General features: G+C 41.1%; 1 protein-coding gene across 1 annotated transcript in view; it reads left to right on the top strand.

The window, feature by feature from the left end:
* Positions 1 to 21,473, top strand: part of EIF2S3 (eukaryotic translation initiation factor 2 subunit gamma) — a 53,025-nt gene that overhangs the window by 6,556 nt on the left and 24,996 nt on the right. The window contains exons 2-9 of the mRNA XM_068270053.1: positions 954 to 1,017; positions 2,835 to 2,962; positions 8,757 to 8,878; positions 8,990 to 9,084; positions 11,817 to 11,975; positions 16,382 to 16,516; positions 18,234 to 18,328; positions 20,025 to 20,169. Coding sequence (XP_068126154.1) covers positions 954 to 1,017; positions 2,835 to 2,962; positions 8,757 to 8,878; positions 8,990 to 9,084; positions 11,817 to 11,975; positions 16,382 to 16,516; positions 18,234 to 18,328; positions 20,025 to 20,169 — 943 coding nt within the window. The remainder of the gene's footprint in view (positions 1 to 953; positions 1,018 to 2,834; positions 2,963 to 8,756; positions 8,879 to 8,989; positions 9,085 to 11,816; positions 11,976 to 16,381; positions 16,517 to 18,233; positions 18,329 to 20,024; positions 20,170 to 21,473) is intronic.

Here is a 21,473-nt window from a genome sequence, read left to right as displayed (position 1 = left end):
CGATTTGCCATTGTTTTGCAATGGCAAATCGAAATGAATGGAATCCCGATCGGACATGTCGGATTTAATCTGATTGTAAATAGAATTTTAATCGAATCACACAAAGAATCGTATTGTTTAGATTGGGCTATAGAGCTTTTAGCCAGAAACGCTAGAAAGCTTTTCAGAGGTCTCACAGCACAGCCTGTGTGAAAAAAATGCTTTGTTTATAAACTGTTGAAACAACTTGGGTGTGGGGGGCAGAGCTGTACTATGTAGATAGGTTTCACTTCTTTCACTATTCACAAAGTATTAATTTACTGTTTGTTTCTGCCCTGCTTACACACATATGCTGTTTTCTAAGAGATCATATGAGAACAGCTGAGGGACTTTTTAGATACAGAGAGTATTTGGAGAAAAGGGGCTTACTTTATTCCTGTTATTGGTTTGTTCCCTTACCCACCCATCCATTCATAATGGGCTCTCCCTGGCTCTGTTTACACAGCCACGCATAGGGCGAGAGAGACACACAGGAACATACAGAGCTGCAGCTGATTAGTTATGTAGACACCATTTGAAGCTATATCTCTGCTTTCTATCATTCTGAAGAGATTCCAGTCACAGGACTAGTAAGGGCTGTCTCTGTATGCTGGATGTGCTGGACACAGTCCTCCATAGTAATGCCCACAGTGAATTCTGTTCTCTGGGAATGTCATATTTTCTTCACATAAAAATTAATAGATGAAAACATAGCCTATGTATTGTTATTTGCTAGTAATGACTGGAATATGTGGCATTTATAATTTAACTTTTGATAATTGTCCTTTTAAGTTCCAAATATTTAATTCATTTAGTTGGTTGGAAAGTGTTTCTTTTTCTCTGTTTATTACAAAATGGATTTCTGTATCTGAACACGAGTTTTTGGTATACCTTGAGTATATATGGTCTTCTAATCACTACCATCATCTTTTCAGAATGTTAGCAAGTTGACACCATTGTCTCCAGAAATCATCAGCAGACAAGCCACAATAAATATAGGTAAGATATGCTTCAGCATTGCTTGTATGTATGCTCTGTGCATGGCTGCTTCTGCAACAACATAATGCAATAGCAGCACACTAGGCTTCGGTGGTTTATAATAGCCAGCCATGTTTATAAATACCCCTCTACTTGGTATGAAAAGTTTTGTAAAATATTTGTATTCACAGCATTAGTTTTTATTTATATAGTGTTATCCTCTTTCGTGGTGCTGTACAAAGTTTAATGCGAACAATAAACAAAGTGTTCTCCGCAGAATTTTTTTCCAGCCGGGTGGCATGAAATAGTAGCCGGGTGGCATGAAAAAGTAGCCGGGTGGGGCGAGATGAAAATGCAGGGCAACTCTGCTTACAGCATAGGAGGAGGTGAAGAGGACAGCCGGGTGGTCACCAAATCTAGCTGAAAGAGGCTGGGGAGAACACTGAACAAATGAGATGCTGAGTGTCAGCACTACAGTGCAGTAACACCAGTATGAAGCAAATTCTAAATTGTATATAGATTTCATCTCAGGTGTTGTAGCGGTGCATACTGCAATCAGCTTGTTTTGTTAGCGGTAGTATGTTTTTTAAAATATACATACAGTTGTAAATGTGTTTGCTACACAGAGGTGAGAATGGTTCCCACCTTCCACAGCAGTTAGCAGCATTAGGTGTGAGTGTGGTCAGAATGAGGGCTGGGACCCACTTGAGCGCTTTTGTGTTTTTGGATCGCTGACAATTCAGAAATGGCTGCCAATGAAAGTGGATGGTGGTGAACCCACTAGAGCGATTTGCAATTACAGCTACGGTAATCGCAGGGCATGCAACATTTTGTGAGTATTTGCCTGCTAATGGATTGGAGAATGGAAACACTTTTAAAATTGCTTACAAAATGCAGGAGATTGAGATGGCGCTTTGATAATTTTTTTTTTTAGTGGGTCGCAAACGTGCTACATGTAGCATTTTTGTAGAGATTGAGCTTTAATGAATGTGCTTGCTTTGCAAAACAATCTCTAAGCGATTGTGTTTTTGCGGTGTCAGGCCTTTGTGGAATAATACATATGTACATTTTGATTAAATGATTATCTATTCAGGTGCTAGTATGTTTCAGCCAATTCTAGTTAAAGTTAAAATTTCCATTTGAGTCCTTTGAGAACAGAACTGATCCCACAGTCAGCTGAAATGGCTAATATTGGCCAGTGCTTAACAAATGACCAATATCATTTAGTGAATAAAAGAGCTCCAGTCACTGTACATTAGCACACTAATGGCTTGGATATGTCTCCTGAAACACAACTAAGGCCTGGTGCACACCAAAGGAGTTTTACGTTTTTGAAACCTCCTGCTAATGTTATCCTATGTGTCTATGCACACTGGAGCGATTAGGTTTTGTAAAAAAACAAACAAACAAACAAACAAAAAAAAAACATAGCATTACATTGGGAAGAGCTTTTGAAACCTCTAGCGTTTGGGGAGCTTTTTTGGTGTGTCTCAGCCCTCATAGGGCCTTTAAAGCAGACAATGATGTGCAGAACATGAGGGCTTGTCAGCAAAAAATATATTTTGTATTTCTGCTTCACTGCATCATGAAGTTCTTCAGTTTTCAGTAGGGTTGACTCCTGTAATGCTAGGGATATTTTTTTTTAAATGCTACTATGAGCATGTAGCTGCTCTACTAACAAAATAAGCCTTTCAGCGGATGGAGTTCCTAAATAATTAATACAAGTAAAAATAATCTTTGGTATAGTATCACAAATGGTTAATGCTATACTGGCTGATTAAATGTTAAGATTTCATTGTATGCTCTAATTTGCTGCTGCATATATTGTTGTATGACAGGTACCATTGGTCATGTAGCCCATGGTAAATCGACAGTAGTGAAAGCCATTTCTGGAGTACATACTGTGCGGTTTAAGAATGAACTCGAGAGGAATATTACCATTAAGCTTGGTTATGCCAACGCTAAGGTGAGGTTTTTTTATTATTATTTGTGCAATATACTAAAAGGTCTTTCACATAAGCGTGGGAATTGCCTGCAGTGAAAGAAAGTGACTAATGCTGGGAATACACCATACAATTTTCTGTTAAAGGGAAGGTCCAAGCAAAATAAAAAAAATGAGTTTCACTTACCTGGGGCTTCTACCAGCCCCATGCAGCCATCCTGTGCCCTCGTAGTCAATCACTGCTGCTCCAGTCCCCAACTGGCAGCTTGCCGACCTCGGAGGTCGGCGGGCCGCATTGTGTACATTTTTACGCATTCCCGCTAGTGCAGGAACATTAACGCATACATTTTTACGCGTTAGTGGTGCAACGCATAAAAATGGACGCATTGAACCAGTAACGCGTAAAAATGTATGTGTTAATGTTCCTGCACTAGCGGGAATGCGTAAAAATGTACGCAATGCTGCCCGCCGACCTCCGAGGTCAGCAAGCTGCCAGCGGGGGACTGGAGCAGCAGTGAGTGACTACGAGGGCACAGGATGGCTGCATGGGGCTGGTAGAAGCCCCAGGTAAGTGAAACTCGTTTTTTTATTTTGCTTGGACCTTCAGCCGATTTTTTTTTTTTTTTTTTTTTTTTTTTTTTTTTTTTTTTTCCGAACGATCAAAATCAATTGATTGGTCGATTGCAACGAGATTGCTTATCATTTTGCATTGGCCCTAATGGAAATCTGATGGCAAAAAAATGCCATCGGATCGATTTTCAATAGATTTCAAACTGCAATCTATTGGAAATCTGTTCCTAGTAAAAAATGTTCCTAAACACATCAGATCAGAAATCTATCTGATGATCTATCTGCTGCTAAACTAAAGGGGCCCAACGATTTTTCCCGCCGATATACAGCCGTTTCGATCACGGTGATCGAAACGGCTGTGAAATCGCCATGCACACCGCTGACAGAACGATTTCCGTCCGAAATCGATCGTTCCCGTTGAACCATCCGTGCGGAAGATTTTTTTTCCGGTCGCTGGCGGGTCGGGAGTGCGTCGTTAGCGGCGTTCGAATGCCCGACGACCGACGCAATACAGCAGTAATACATTACCTGCTCCAGCCGGCGCGAGTCCCCTGGTCTTCTTCTCCGCTTCGGGCTCCAGAACTACACATAACTTCCTGTCCCGGCAGGAAGTTTAAACAGTAGAGCGCCCTCTACTGTTTAAACTTCCCCTGGACAGGAAATTCAGTAGCCGGTGCGGAGAAGAAGAAAGCAGGGACTTGCGCCGGCCGGAACAGGTAATGTATGCAGGGGGGGAGGGGGGGGGGCAACTCCACAGATTGTGATCGGTTTCAGGCTGAAATCGATTCACAATCTGTTTGCAGTAAAGGTGGCCATACGATCCCTCTCTGATCAGAGAGGGATCTATCTGTTGGTCGAATCTGATGGCAAATCGACCACTGTATGGCCACCTTTTAGATTTACTGTAATTAGATTATTTTCTGTAAAGCAGGGGTCTCAAACTTGCGGGCCATTTGCGGCCCTCGGTACAATATTTTGTGGCCCGCGTCACTATTTTACCTTAAAGTTCGCTTCAGTGCTCCCAAGTAATCCGCCGCATTCCCGATGCTAAACGAGGGCTGCAGAGCCCCCAAATCCCCCAGGCAAACATCCATGACTGCGCTGAGGGGCAGAGCTTCCATCTGTAGTCAATCGCCGCACGCATCGCCGCCTCTCCCGGCCCTCTCTGTGAAGGAAGAGTGAGAGGGGCGGGCAGAGTTGACGTCAGGAGGGGCAGAGCTGAAGCTGAAAGCTCTGCCCCTTCCAGGAAATGCCGGCGGATTGCCCCCCAGGCGATTTGGGGGCTCTGCAGCCCACGTTTTGCAGCGGGGACACGGCGGATTACTTGTAATGGGAGCACTGAAGCGAACTATAAGGTAGGACACTTCATGTTCAGAAGAAATAATTAAAACTGTTAATGACATTTGAGAACTTTTTTTTTTTTTTAAATCCCTTATGCGGCCCAGCTTCATCCTGACTTTGCTTCCTGCGGCCCCCAGGTAAATTGAGTTTGAGACCCCTGCTGTAGAGACTGGTCATTATCTCTGGTGCATTGTCTTCTGGTTATCTCCTGCTGAGTAGAACAATGCCTAATTGCTAGGCAGATAGATGGTTAGATACAGTGGTGTGAAAAAGAAATTGCCCCCTGAACCTAATAACTGGTTGGGCCACCCTTAGCAGCAATAACTGCAATCAAGCGTTTGCGATAACTTGCAACAAGTGTTTTACAGCGCTCTGGAGGAATTTTGGCCCACTCATCTTTGCAGAATTGTTGTAATTCAACTTTATTTGAGGGTTTTCTAGCATGAACCGCCTTTTTAAAAAGAACCCGAGGTGGGATTTAATTATGTTAGTGCGGCACAGAGGCTGGTTGTGCACACTAAAGGTGCCCATACACTCGTCAGATTGGCAGCAGATAGATAAGAAATGCATCTGATGATCTATCTGATGCGTTTTTAGAACATTTTTTACCAGGATAGAATTCCAATAGATTTCAGTTTGAAATCTATTGAAATTCGATCTGATGGCATTTTTTTGCCATCAGATTTCCATTAAGGCCAATGCAAATTGATAAGCAATCTCATCAGAGCGACCTAAATTTTCCACCCTGCAAGTTCGATGGAAATCCATCGAAATCGATCGAAATCGGCCGTCGATCGGTCGATTGGCCAACCGATTTGCGATCGATCGGGATCGATCGGTTGGCCAGAAAATCGGCTGAGTGTATGGGCTGCTTAACACCAGCCTCTGTTGCCCCATGGTGTGCCTCCAGGACCCCCCTGCGCGCCGCTATACCCCCCGCAGTGCTAGCAACACACAGCGTGTCGCCAGCACAATGTTTGCCTATGCCTGTCTGTTAGCGCCGCTCCCCCGCCTCCTCTGTATCGGCGCTACCCGCCCGCATCCCTTCCCTCCCGCTGATTGGAGGGAAGGGACGCGGGCGGGTAGCGCCGATACGGAGGAGGCGGGGGAGCGGCGCTAACAGACAGGCATAGGCAAACATTGTGCTGGCGACACGCTGTGTGTCTCTAGCACTGCGGGGGGTATAGCGGCGCGCAGGGGGGTCCTGGAGGCACACCATGAGGCAACGGTGGCTGGTGTTAGTGTGCACAACCAGCCTCTGTACCCCACTAACATAATTAAATCCCACCTCGGGTTCTCTTTAAGGTCATGCCACAACATCTCAATAGGATTCAGGTCAGGACTTTGACTAGGCCACTCCAAAGTCTTCATTTTGTTTTTCTTCAGCCATTCAGAGGTGGATTTGCTGGTGTGGTTTGGGTCATTGTCCTGCTGCAGCACCCAAGATCGCTTCAGCTTGAGTTGATGAACAGATGGCCGGACATTCTCCTTCAGGATTTTTTGGTAGACAGTAGAATTCATGGTTCCATCTATCACAGCAAGCCTTTCAGGTCCTGAAGCAGCAAAACAACCCCAGACCATTACACTACCACCACCATATTTTACTGTTGGTATGATGTTCTTTTGATGAAATGCTGTTACTTCTACGCCAGATGTAACGGGACACGTACCTTCCAAAAAGTTCAACTTTTGTCTCGTCGGTCCACAAGGTATTTTCCCAAAAGTCTTGGCAATCATTGAGATGTTTTTTTTTTTTTTTTTTGCAAAATTGAGCGAGCCTTAATGTTCTTTTTGCTTAAAAGTGGTTTGCGTCTTGGATATCTGCCATACAGGCTGTTTTTGCCCAGTCTCTTTCTTATGGTGGAGTCGTGAACATTGACCTTAATTGAGGCAAGTGAGGCCTGCAGTTCTTTAGATGTTGTCCTGGGGTCTTTTGTGGCCTCTCGGATGAGTTTTCTCTGCGCTCTTGGGGTAATTTTGGTTGGCTGGCCACTCCTGGGAGGGTTCATCACTGTTCCATGTTTTTGCCATTTGTGGATAATGGCTCTCACTGTGGTTCGCTGGAGTCCCAAAGCTTTAGAAATGGCTTTATAACCTTTACCAGACTGATAGATCTCAATTACTTTTGTTCTCATTTGTTCCTGAATTTCTTTGGCTCTTGGCATGATGTCTAGCTTTTGAGATGCTTTTGGTCTACTTCTCTGTCAGATAGCTCCTATTTAAGTGATTTCTTTATTGAAACGTGTGGCAGTAATCAGGCCTGGGGGTGACTACAGAAATTGAACTCAGGTGTGATAAACCACAGTTGTTATTTTTTAACAAGGGGGGGCAATCACTTTTTCACACAGGGCCATGTAGATTTGGAGGTTTTTCTTTTTTTTCTCACTAAATAATAAAAACCATCATTTTAAAACTGCATTTTGTGTTCAATTATGTTATCTTTGACTAATAGTTAATGTTTTTTGATGAGCAGAAACATTTAAGTGTGACAAACATGCACAAGAATAAGAAATCAGGAAGGGGGCAAATAGTTTTTCACATCACTGTAGATCATTTCCAACATTTTGGACTTTATCTATCTGGCAGGTAAATCTTATGCTGGGCATACACTGGTCGGTGTTTTTTTTTTTTTTTTTTTCCCATCACTCGAGCTGCTGAGGATTCCTTGAGGACTCTGCAGGGGTTCCTTGGCATTTTCCCCCATTGTGGGGAGAAGTATAATGGAGCACGTTATAAAAGGAGTATCAGAATAATAATGAGCACATTAACAAAAAGCACCAGAATTAGAAGATGGTATAATGAGGGGCAGTGTAATAGGGGGTAGTGAAATAAACAGCCACACCTACTTTTAAAGACCATGCAAAATAAATGCAGGGGTTCCTAGAGATCAAAAAATTATATGCAGGGTTCCTCCGGGGTAAGAAGGTTGAGAAAGTACTAGTATAATGTTGGCTAGTATAATGTATAATGTTGGCCATGTTTTAGCAACAAATGTATCTAAATGTATGGTGATGCTGTACTAAATGTTCGATTCTCTATTCCTTACCTGGCCATACTGACAAACTGTAAAGAGCATCCAAGTTCACAGATTGAGTTTTCCCCCCAAGAAAGCCTTTCTGTCTGAGAATAAAAGCAGATGGTCAGAATAACGTGTACCTTCATGCTGTCAAGTGCACAGGTCATTCACACAGTTGTTAGAATAACATGTTTGTTCATAATGTATATTATGTTGTGCATGGTGATTTTTGGCCAATAGTTGATGGATCTAAAGGTGACCACACACTATACAATAAAATGATCCGATTTTACAGCAATTTGATAAAAACTATCGTATCTCCTGAAAAAATTAAGCTTTTTTTTTGTTTTTGTTTTTTTTCATTCGACTGAAAAATCCGATCGGATTTCCCGTTTTGTTTTTTTTCCGATTATATCGATCCGGAATGCCAGATAATTCTCCAATTATTTTTTTTTTTTTTTTTTTTTTTTTTTAAAGCTTGTCAATTTATTAATATACACACCCTAGCAATTTTCTCAGTTTCCAATTAGTTTTATCATAATTGGGGGAAAAATTGAACATGCGTGTGTGATACATTGGTCATATTTTTGAAATGTTACAATCCGTTAGAAAAATGTATTGCAATTCTTAAATTGAACAGATATTTAAAAAAATGTATGGTGTGTGGCCACCTTAAGGAAGACCAGTTTCTTTAATAATGGGCTTTGAGGTTCCATCCTAACACATTGAAAGCCACAGTCTTCCTTTTCCATAACTGAAATCGTCATTTTACAAACTGTTTTCCAGTTAATGTTATTTAAATAATGTGATATACTAATGAGGGGATAAGGCTGTTTCTTTCTTAGTTGTGTTTGCTGCCTGGGCTTTGTCTAATGATCTCTGACATTACAGATTTTCAAGCTGGATGACCCCAGCTGTCCTCGGCCAGAGTGCTATCGCTCCTGTGGCAGCAGCACCCCTGATGAATTTCCTACAGATTTGCCTAACACAAAAGGGCATTTTAAATTAGTCAGGTAAAGTGTTTTTTTTTTTTTTTTTTCTTTAGAAGAAAATATTGTTCCATTGGAAGATATTTAATATTGTTTAAAATACATCTACGGTAAATCACTTATTTATCCCTGTAGACATGTATCCTTTGTGGATTGCCCTGGGCACGACATTTTGATGGCCACCATGCTGAACGGTGCAGCTGTTATGGACGCTGCCTTATTGTTAATAGGTGAGTTTGTTGTTTGCTCTAAATGGTGATCAATGCTTTTGTACAATTTTAATGGACAGCTGTAGGGAAAAAAATATGAAGGCTGCCATATTTATTTCCTTTTAAACAATACCAGTTGCCTGGCAGCCCTGCTGATCTATTTGGCTGCAGTAGTGTCTAAATCACACCTGAAACGAGCATGCAGCCAATCTTGTCAGATCTGATAATTTTAGAAAAGCCTGATCTGCATGCTTGTTCAGGGTCTATGGCTAAAAGTATTAAAGAGAACCCGAGGTGTGTTTAAAGAATGTTATCTGCATACAGAGGCTGGATCTGCCTATACAGCCCAGCCTCTGTTGCTATCCCAAACCCCACTAAGGTCCCCCTGCACTCTGCAATCCCTCATAAATGCTGTGAGGCTGTGTTTACATCTGTAGTGTCAGTCTCAGCTGCTCCCCCGCCTCCTGCATAGCTCCGGTCCCTGCCCCCGTCCCTTCCCTCCAATCAGCAGAGGGAAGGGATGCAGGCGGGGACTGGAGTTCTGCAGAAGGCGGGGAGAGCAGCAGACTGACACTATAGAGATAAACACAGCCAGCTCTGACAAGCTGTTTGTCAGCAGCGTGGCTGTGATTTATGAGGGATTGCAGAGTGCAGGGGGACCTTAGTGGGGTTTGGGATAGCAACAGAGGCTGGGCTGTATAGGCAGATCCAGCCTCTGTATGCAGATAATATTCTTCAAACCCACCTCGGGTTCTCTTTAAGGGCAGAGGATCAGCATGGCAGCCAGGCAACTGGTGTTGCTTAAAAGGAAATAAATATGGTAGCTTCCATGTCCCTCTTGCTTTAGTTGTCCTTTTAAGCTAACCTAAAAAAAGTACACTTCAGGTGATCATTAAATTATTGTAAAATTAAGTACTATTTTCTTACAATGAAAAAGCTCTGTCATGAGTCTAGTCTGAGAATGACATGGTCTCTGGCTACTGTAATAATCAGAGGTTGTTCATAATGAAAAATTTGCTCTACTTCTAGTTTCTAGTTAAAATTTAAAAAACGTAACTTATGTTTGCAAAAGTGCTTGTGGACAGCTTGTCGAATGACGTCCGTTTTCCTGAACAGTTACTAGAAGACAAAACAGCTGAGAACCAGTGGGATAAGGATCATTATGAACTTTCAAAGGTTCATTCGTTCTGTATAATTTTCAGCTAAACAAAGTGTAGATTCTAAACAGCAGCTGGGACAGTCTAATACAATCGTAAATAAATAGTTATAAAACTGAAAATAAAAATGAGTCCTTTCTGTACTACTAATGTGCTATTTATGAATTCAGTTAATTATTTCATGAAATTATTTTCACTTCAGGTTCACTTTAAGACCTCTAAAAATTACAGCCTGCTTATGTCATGGTGTACTAGAAATAGGCTGGTTTTACATTGATGCAGCCACTCTACAACTTGTAGGTCCATATCTGCTGCCTTGTTCCAAAGATTAAAGGGGACCTGTTCATTGTCTCAGGTTTTCAAAATCATTATATTGCTTCCCACAAATGGAAAAATAACAAAACAAATGCAATAGCATGCTTTACATCCAGGTTATAGCTGAAATGACTGTGGCCTTTTGCACTCACTTGCTACGAATATTGTATAGAGATCCTAGAAGATGTGTTAATCTTAACAAAATATGTAGACTGCCCCTATGTGATCCATAGGTCACTTACAAGTTGTATTGTCCAGACCATATATGTAGAATTTCCTTTCTTGACCTCCTCGTTCACCTAGATTTATGACTAGACAGTATGTCTGTGAACTCCCAGATACATCTCTTGTATAAACATTTGGTATGGGGGTTTTAAGAAAACAAGTATATTTGTGATTCTTTAATGCAAAAGGTTACATGTTTTTTACACCACACAACTACTGAATACACTTTAGAAATCATATAGGAATGCAAACTGTTATATGAATTATTAACCACATTAAATATGTTTCAGAGTTATCATACTTATGACTATTTGAGATTACTTAAAACAACGACAACTTGATTATAAAGATCGAATATTTCTGACAACATAACCCCGACCTACATAATTTACATGACTCAGACAGCATCCTATGATTTGTTCAAAACACACATATGAGAAGCAGTAGGTCACTGACTACCAATAATTTCCGACATAGCTGCTGCCCACTAAGCTTTCTACTTATTCTGGTGTGCAGCAGAATAGATGATGAAATGTTCATAAGTCCAGGGGACTCAAGGGACCCTTCATTGATCTAAAGCACCATGTACTGACTGTTACCTGATCTGCTTTACTATAGGTGGGAAGCTCCTTGCAAATCCACATAGAGCTTGACCAGAATTTAGTTGCCATCTCTAACATTGATGCCACTTCTTGCCTACCTTCCCCCTTGCCAGCATGAACAGACTGGCTGAAAAGGGGAAGGTGGGCACAATGTGGATGGAGAGGCCTGGAGATGACCACTGCATCCAGGCCCTGCTCTGTGCAGCTATGTTGATGATTGTATTAACAAGAAATTGTCCTCTGTACTAACAAAGATCCAATAACACATGGAACATAAGTACATTCAATGCAGTACATGGGGTTGTGTGTTGGGGTCACTGCAGGGCCTTTTGTGACTAAATAGCAGTTTTGATTAAATTAAGCTACAATTATAATAAAACATTTCTGACTGCAAGCCGTGCACCTGTCTAGCTGTAGCACAGATTTAATGTGATTCTCATATTTGGATTTCCAGCTGGGAATGAATCCTGTCCACAGCCCCAGACCTCTGAACATTTGGCAGCTATTGAAATTATGAAGCTAAAGCACATCCTTATCCTGCAAAACAAAATCGATTTGGTCAAAGAAAGTCAAGCCAAGGAGCAGTATGAGCAGATCCTTGCTTTTGTACAAGGTAAGTGTGCTACATCTGTAATGTGAAGCGAGAAGCTAAACATAAATGTGACCTGAGCCATCTTAGCAAGAGAAGAAAATTGTGTTGTAAGGCCTAGACTATTCCAAAATTAAAGAATGCAATAGCAATTAGGTTGATAAAAATATAAACAGTGTGTAGAAGCAAGGTTGTGACCATATCTGCTTATCAGTGCACTATAGCTAGCTTCCTTTGTGCCGCAGCTTGGGGGGGGGGGGGGGGGGGGGGGTGTCAATCAGGAATGACAATGTGACTCTCGAAGTAGGAAATAAAATGGAGGCTAGGCTGCATTTCCCAGCATTACAGTTGAAAATGTGGCTGAAGCTGGTTGTAAAAAGGGTGGATAATGGGGGCATTTATTTACTTAGCTCAACATTTCCATCACCCACCTGATCTATATTTAGCTTTATGCAAAATAGATGAGGACAGGCGCTTCTGTCCTTCATTACTTTGGGCAATCTGCTGTGGGGTGTGAAATTCTCAAGACCCCTCATTTTAAACTGGAAGCCAGCCAGTAGAGGTCCTAAAATTATATGAGTAGATGTATAGTTACGCACAGTTATAAAATGCATGTTTAAATTTTGAAACTGCAGTTCCAAAAGGTAATACTTATAATTTACTCTCAGCTGTGTTTCTATTATTTAGGTAGACAGAGGTGCCAAAAGGATAAAATGATGTAACCTTTTTTAAAACGTGGAAGTGGTGGGGGTGGACCCTTATCCACTCCAAAGGTCATGACAAAAGAACGTGTTGAGGTGTAACACAAGCATTTATTTATACACTTCAAAAAGTTTTGCAACGCATTTCACGGGTTTGACACCGCTTCATCAGGCAGTGAAGGAAGGAGTATACAGCAGATGCCGTCTGAGTCTAAGAAGAGCACCTCTGTGGCAAAGACAGAGGCGCTCTTCTTAGACTCGGATGGTATCTGCTGTATACTCCTTCCTTCACTGCCTGATGAAGTGGGGTCAAGCCTGTGAAACGCGTTGCAAAACTTTTTGGAGTGTATACATTTTTGTGTTATACCTTAACACGTTCCTTTGTTTCCTTTGGAGTGGATAAGGGTCCACCCCCACCACTTCCATGTTTTAAAAATGTTACATCATTTTGGCGCCTCTGCCTACCTTGATACTGTACCAATCCACCCTGGGTGGAAGGGCGGAAATCCTTGTATTTCGTCCTACCTACAGAAAGCGACTTCTTAATCCTGAGTCCCCCACTCAGGCTTGTTCTCCCCACCTGCCTATACCGTGATTGCCTAAGGGATAACCCTGGTTTGTGAGTATTACTCTACTTACTCCACATTCTCCCACTTTACCAATACATACTACACCATATTGGGCTCTCGGTGTCCCTGTTTTTATCTCTACATGTTTCTATTATTTGTCCATTTCAATTTTGGGTTTAATTGGGCTTTAATGTTTAGTTTTACTCTGTTGAAAATGGTCCATATAGCCAGCACACCAGATGATCAGAAGAGATTGTGACTCAATCCAATGAAGCGTCCCTGTTATAACCAAAGCCAATAATTGCTTTTGGCCTTTGCTCAGTCCCCTTTGTCAAGCACGTCAGTCCACTGTGGCTTCAATTCCTTGACAAAGGAGCCCCCAAAACTATTGTTGGTTTTTGGTTATACCATGAATGCTTCATTGTATGAAAAGTCAAAATATCTCAATGTTTGATGTTTTGGCTATGTATGGACCATTTTTGTAATTAGTACACTTAGATGACAATTAGTTCAATTGTTTAGCATGGCATAAAATAAAAGTTCTTGGGTTTTATTCTCAGATTCAGATGGTGTCATCTGTTTAAATGTGTGAAAGCATAGTTTTATTTTTCTAACCAGTAATTTTAAAGAAGTGTTGAAGTCTGACATAAAATATACTCACCATCGTATTGCCTAAATAGTTGTCCTACCTGCTTATGACCTAGAGTGTGCTGCTTACAATCAGGGTAGCTTGCACCCCACAGCTCCCTGCCTGTACTCTACTGTAAATCAGACATCATCTCGTGCATTTGGGGATCAATGGCTAACTTGTTGGCAGCCTGGAGAGCTCTTTGAAGCGCAGCCATAGCTTCCTGTCAGCATATCAATTGGTAAAGCCTCTTGGGAAGAAGGAAAGTACAGTAAATCTGTTAACACCTTTTTTAGACTTTTTTTTTTATTTATTTTTTTTAAAGCAAGGTTTTGTTCTTAAAATCTATAATAATTGAAGCAGAGGGGAAATTTTGAATATCCTTATTATCCTTGTTATACTAAAGGGTTTGCTGTAACCTGAGCTGTGACTTTAGCCACACTGCTGACATACAGAGGCTTTGGATAAGCTGCACTGCGTATAGTAAAGGAATCCACATGGGCCACCACAAGCCTCAGTGCATCAGCATTATTATGTGCTTATGTGACAATTCGGCAGAACACCATTATGACAATAGAGCAGGATTTATCTATTGGCATGTGCTGCAGCACTACACAGTTGCTCTGATTCTTGTTTTTGTCATCCCTTATTTTTAAGCCACTAACCTATTACACAGTGCTGTGCAAGGCGTAGTAAAGTACAGATTGTCAAATTTTGTGATTGTTCCTCTAATATTTCCAAAGCGGATCGCGTTATCAGGCTCATTATTTTCTATGATCAGGTAGTTAGTGTCGGTTGATATAATTAGCTTTATTAGATGGATGGTTTATTTTTGAAATATATGCATCAACTCACGTTGCGAATTGGAATATACTGCAATGACTTAGGCTCCCTGCACACTGCAAATCCGTTTTGCGATTCTGTTTCCAATTCAGATTTGTAATTCAGATTTTCCCTGAATGCAATCAACAGAAAAGCGGAGGAAAAAATGCAGCATGCATTAACGATTAAAAATCGTTACCGGATGTAAAAACCGATTTAAAAATCGGAATCGCGTGCAGGGAGCCTGAGTGTACAATCAGAATACAGATTACATAATGCCAAATTCTGCAGCTTTGGAAATTCTCAATAAAATATGATTGTTTGATAAAGAATGTAGGGTAGGTAGGGTTTTAATTGACAAGTTCCCATTTGTAAGTTTCTTACAAGGAAAAGCACACATTTTTGTGGCTCTGAAATTATAAACGTTTGTACAACAAAGTATGGAGGCTGACCTATTTATTTATTTTTAAACAATGCAAGTTACCTTGCAGTCGTCCTGATCCTGTGTCTCTTCCTTTTACCTGAACAAGCATGTAGATCAGGTGCTCTGACTCACGTCTGACTGGATTAAGGCTTGTACACACGTCATACTGAAGCTGACGACGGGTCCGTCGGCACCTCCCGCTAGGTGGGTTTTCAGCAGACAGTACAGCGTGTGTACAGTCTGTCAGCGGACTGATAAGGCTGTTTCTGAGTGATCTTCAGTATGTGTGTACGAGCCTTTAGCCACATGCTTATTTAGGGTGTGACTCATTCCCCATACACACGCTCAATAGCAGTCTTTTATGCAGCACAATTCTCAAACAACTATTGATTAAACAACTAAGACAAGACATCAAGAGTTGGATTGACGTCTTATCAGTTTTTTAAACCATAGCAAACAACTTTTTTTTGGTTGTTTCACAACCAAAGTTGTTTGATAATTGTGCTGCATAAAAGACCACTGTTGAGCGTGTGTATGGGCTTCAGAGACTACTGATGCTAGAAAGTTCAACAGAACTGCTAGGCGGCTAGTACTGTTTTAAAAATAAATATGGCAGCCTCTGTGTCGCTCTCGTCTAAGGTTTTCCTCTGAGAAGTGTGGTGGTTGTGTTCTTGCCATAAGATTGTGTTCAGAATATATGCAGATGCTTAGCAATGTAGATCTCACATTCTGTATTTTTTTTTTCTTTTTAATAAAAGCTTTGCCTCAGTGCAGTAAGCTCTCTATGTATGTATGTATGTATGTATATCTATATCTCTATCTATATCTCTCTTACCGCACTGCAATGATAATCACAGTGCGACGTTAAAAAAATGCGTTGTGGTAACTCACTGCTTGCAGTGCATTACCTCTTAACGCAGACACGTTGCGCGCAACGTCCCACTGTGAATACAGCCATAATCTTTGCTTTTAAATACTTTTACAAAAACCTGTGTAAAAGTGAGCAATCTGTAGTTTACTGAGGTGCTCCTCAGCTTTGCAACGGCCTTATGGACTGTTACACTCCCCTGTAGGCTGAAGTGCATGTTGGTAAACTACAGATTATTTTTTAAAACAAAGATTTTAATACGGCATTTTAACTTGACATTCATATTTTTTTTCTTATGTTATCATAGTGCCCTTTTAAAGCCAGTTACCAGGAACCTGAAAAATGTATGCACAAACATCTGTTGATTGCCTTATGGTAAGCTATATGGATTTACTAATTCCTCTTGATGAATTTACAGGTACAGTTGCAGAGGGGGCTCCTATCATTCCGATATCGGCTCAGCTAAAATACAACATTGAAGTAGTTTGTGAATATATTGTAAATAAAATCCCAGTGCCTCTGCGAGACTTCACGTCTGAGCCCAGACTTATCGGTAAGTGTTTATTGGCTGCTGCATGCTTCCTGTTTCATTTTCTTATGGGCAAGCGGCGATCGGTAAAAACAGGGGGGGGGCGCCGCAGGGAGGGGGGGAAGCATGTAGCTAGCGCTAGGCTAGCTACATGCTAAAAATAAAAAAAAGTGAAAAAAACACCCGGCCGCGCAGCCGCACTTATCCTACCGCCAGGGAGGTTAATGAAACAAGCCTAGCCCACAGCTCCACCAGTGCCTATGCATTCTGAGTCCCATGTAGCAAGTGCTCATGGGTGCTCAGTCTGGGGAGGAGGCGGCTTTTCCCAAAGGAAGATGAGGCATTGCCAGCCAGAGATTTCAGAGGCAAGGGGAGAAGAGAGGAGTGAATTTTTCACAGGCTGAGGGGTGGAGATGCAGAGCAGCTTGCCTGTGTGTAATAAGCACAATATGGCTGCTCTCATTTTATCACAGGAAGAAATAATCATATACTGTTGAAGCTGTTTGCAGCTAGATTTGCTGTGTTAACAATCTAAACTTTAGATAAGGTATATAGACCAATTACTTATAGTTAGTTTTTCATCTTTGGTCCACTTTAAGGTGGTCATAGATAATGCAAGATCAGGGAATATAAGCAGATACATTAGCAGGCACAGCAGATTTGAAATCTGTTGATTCTGCTACTACAGTGACTCTGCTTTGCACACCACGTGTCTGTCAGTACGGACAGATTTAAGTATATGTGCCAAATTCCCCAAACATTGCTGATTTGGTTTAGTGGCAGAGCAGTAGATTATGGTCTGGCTTGATCAAAATCATCAAATCTGTTTTCAGTTGCAGTTATGAGTTTTTGCTTCTGGGCATTTTTTATTCTTAGTCTGAAAAATCAGGAATTTCGTTAGAGTAACCGTTGGGCAAAAAATCTAAAATCCATTATTTTTATTTTTTTTTCCTTTTATCTGGTGAGCAAGTAACAACGATGCTAACCAGGCAATCCAAAAGTGAAAAATCACTTATGTTTCTTCTCTATAAAACATTATTCCTGGCTCTTATTTGGTACATCTGCCGCACAAAGGAAGTTGCAGGGCGTGCTGGGGTTTCTTTTTTTCTTCTTTACATTCCCCTCAGACTTAATGTAGCCTGATTGGCTGAAGCATTTTTACCTCCTGTTTTCCCCTTTCACACCTCTGTTCCTCTCTGATTGGCCAATATTTCTCAATACACTTTCTACTGCAGAGCTGGGTGGGAGTGTCTGAAGACTGTGAAGCGGGTGGGCAATGATGCACAGACAGAGTAAGGGAGGAAATGTCGGGATTGGCTTCAAGATAGACAAAGACAGGGTTTACCTTAAGCGGACGTCTGATAAGATGCGCTCCTGTCACGTCTCACGTTACGTTCCATGTCACTACCATGTCTTTCTCTTACCGGGTTGAAGGGGGAAGCATGGGAGTCATTGGAATAAGACTTAAAACGCAACGTGCGTCGTGAATGGAGTGCATTGGATCAGATGTCCACATGAGTAAGTTAACCCTTCCCGTCTCTCCCATGGTCACAGTTGCTATAAATAAGTTGCTGTACATAGCTACTCAGAAGAGCAAGGATAGTCTTAAACATTAGTTGCATTTAAACCATATATAAGCCATGTTTTCTTGTGCACTGAGGTTTAATGGGCAAATCTAAGCTCTAACTTTTTATGCTTTAATACAAGAGAATATAACATGCTTTTAATGTTTTTACTTCAGTTATCAGATCGTTTGATGTTAACAAACCAGGATGTGAAGTTGATGATCTGAAAGGAGGCGTAGCCGGAGGAAGTATTCTGAAGGGAGTACTAAAGGTAAAGGACATTCCTAACCAACCTGGGCTTTTGTCCCAATGTGAATAAATACATTTTGTTACATACAATAACAGACGGACAGAGCAGAGTTCTAGAGTACAGATCTGTTGCTGAGAGTGCATACACACATCCAGTTTTGGTTGGGCAATTTGACCACTTCCATGAAGTCAAACAGATTGTGAATGCTATAAACAAATTGTTTAGGTAAGCTCTCATACCACATGGAGGTGGTAAAATTGGACAATCAAAATTGTCATGTCATGCCAACTCCTGTGGCATCTTATAATACTAATACATTGAAAATGTATTCAACAACTGACCTATGAGGGATATGGAGCCTGCTATATTTTATTTCCTTCTATATACTGCTTGGCTGTCCTGCTGATCCTCTGCATCTAACACCTTTAGTCATAGACCCTGAACAAGCATGCAGATCTGAAGTTTACAGTATTTGCCGCATGCTAGTTTTAGGTGTGTGATTCAGACACTACTGATGCATGAAAGGTCAGCAGGATGCCAGTAACTTGTATTGTTTAGAATGAAATATGACAGCCATCATATCCCTCTCAGGTCAGTTGTCCTTTAAGATGGAACTGTGAGAAGAGATTATGAAAAATCTCTGTGAAAGCATACATCTCCCAGAGTGCTTTTGCTTGAACTGTTTATTCTCAGATTTGACACTGTCAAAGCAAGAGGGAACACTCCATCAAACTCGCTAAGCTCACACCTTGCTTTGCACTGCACAGTGAGACAAGCTGTAACCAGGAGTATATATTGTGGCCTTATTCAACATTGTTCACAGGCAGTTTGACTGTGATTAGAATGTCTCTTCAGAGTGCAGTGGCAGGTCTAATCTAATGACCTTCAGGGCCCACTCACACTGAAGGACATACATTTTTCCACATATATTTTTATCATATTTGGTCAGGGTTTTCTTTTCGTCAAATATTTAAATACAGGGAGTTTAAAGTAGGGCTAGTCCCAGTCTTGTCATATTCAAGTGAGTTCTCCAACTCAATGTGAAAACCAGGAAGCTCCCCCTAGTAATGGTGCATGTATCGGAACTGTGCAGGTGCGAGTTACGCACCCCGACGCTCCTCGAAACTCACGCCTGTGCACTTTGCTTGCGCCTGCACTGCTTGGATGACAAAGGGGAGGGGGGGGGGGGGCAAAGACAACAATCAGTGACAGGACACTGTTTACAAAAATAATCTAGCCCACTATGAGCTTATTTTAATAGATTTCACCCTGGTTCAGGGTACATAAGGTAACATAAATCTGTCTCTTGCATTATTTCTCAAGGAATTACAGGACTAGTATGGGGAGTAGGACTTCTAGTTTACAGGAAGTACAGTAGGTAGTAGGTGTGTCTAGGCGGCAGTAGAGGTCTGATATCTGCATAGATATTTGCTCAGCTACAGGCAGGCCCAGCCATACAAAGGGTATTTGGCTCTCAAATTTTAGTTGCTAAGCTAATACTTAAAATTTGCAGGAATTTGCATGATCACATGTTTGTTTTGTTTGTTTTTTAAGCTTTGGGATTAAGTGGGTTTAAATTTAACATTTTTCATCAAAATGGTTGAGGCTGTTTGGCTGGTGGGGAAGGGAGGGGGGGGGATAATCTGACCATTTATTTCACAGCAGATATAAATGTCCATAATCTGTATTTTCTTGTATTTTTTTTTTTTTTCTTTAGGTGGGACAAGAACTAGAGGTTCGACCTGGAATTGTGTCCAAGGACAGTGAAGGAAAACTTATGTGCAAGCCTATTTTTTCCAAAATCGTTTCTCTGTTTGCTGAACACAATGATTTACAATATGCTGCTCCTGGGGGCCTTATTGGTAAGGTCTTTTGTTTAGCTCTTTCATAAGTACATACTGTATATACAAAATGTGTCTTCTAACATGAAGCTGAGATTGCAGTGCATTGATTACATTCTGCATAGAGATGAACCGTTCTGCGTTGCAATCTTGATTGCCAGGCAAATTTAGGTATTTCAATGAAATCCCAATTTTTATGTTCTTGCCTGAAGCATGATTAGCTTACATACCTTTTTTACTTTGTTGTAGTGAAGCCCCATTGGTCAGATATGCCCACTTCCTGCCTGTAAACTGGCAACAAATTCAAGAGTTTAACCAGTTCGGCCTATCTGGACGAGTTTACTCGTCCAGATAGGCACTGCTGGTTTCCCTGCGTGGTGCGCGCGATCAGTAGCGCGCGCGCCCGCCGCTAGCCCCCCGATCAGTGAATGGGAATATAATTCCCATTCACCGATCTAGCTTCCCCGCAGAAATACCGACGCTTTCTCTCCAGAGAGCGCGGTATTTCTGCCCCCAGGAAACTTTTCCCCAGCATTTTAGTTCCTGGATGCGAGATCGTTCGCATCCAGGACTTTTTTCACTGTGGCCATCTTGTGGCCAAATAGTAAACTGCACCCACATACATTTTTGATTAAAAAAAAATATAATTTTACATTTAAAATTAGCAGTTTCCCTCCCACACCAAAAATTACCCACATACACTTTTTTTATTTAAAAAAAAAATACAATAAAAAAAAACAAACAACATAAATAGTTACCCAAGGGTCTGAACTTTTTAATTATGCATGTCAAGAGAATGTTATTATATTATTTAAAATTATAAGCTTATAAATAGGGATGGACGCAAATTGAAAAAATGCACCTTTATTTCTAAATGAAATATCGGCACCATAAATTGTGATAGGGACATCGTTTAAATGGTGTAAGAACCGGGACATATGGGCAAATAAAATACATGCGTTTTTAATTACGGTAGCGTATATTAATTTCAAACTATAATGGCCAAAAACTGAGAAATAATGAATTTTTTCAGTTTTTTTCTTATTCTTCCTGTTAAAATGCATTTACAGTAAAGTGGCTCTTAGCAAAATGTACCCCCCAAAGAAAGCCTAATTGGTGGCGGAAAAAACAAGATATAGATCAATTCATTGTGATAAGTAGCAATAAAGTTATAGGCGAATGAATGGGAGGTGAACGTTGCTCGGATGCATGAGATTTTCGGACTGCGGCGCTGAACCGGTTAAAATAGGATTTTAACATATTTATCAAATGAATCCAGACTCTATATGCCACTTGAAGTTTAAAGGCTACCAGAGCTGAAATTT

Source organism: Hyperolius riggenbachi, chromosome 2, assembly GCF_040937935.1.
Source record: "Hyperolius riggenbachi isolate aHypRig1 chromosome 2, aHypRig1.pri, whole genome shotgun sequence".
Taxonomy (NCBI): Eukaryota; Metazoa; Chordata; class Amphibia; order Anura; family Hyperoliidae; genus Hyperolius; species Hyperolius riggenbachi.
This window is presented reverse-complemented; position numbering and strand designations above follow the sequence as displayed.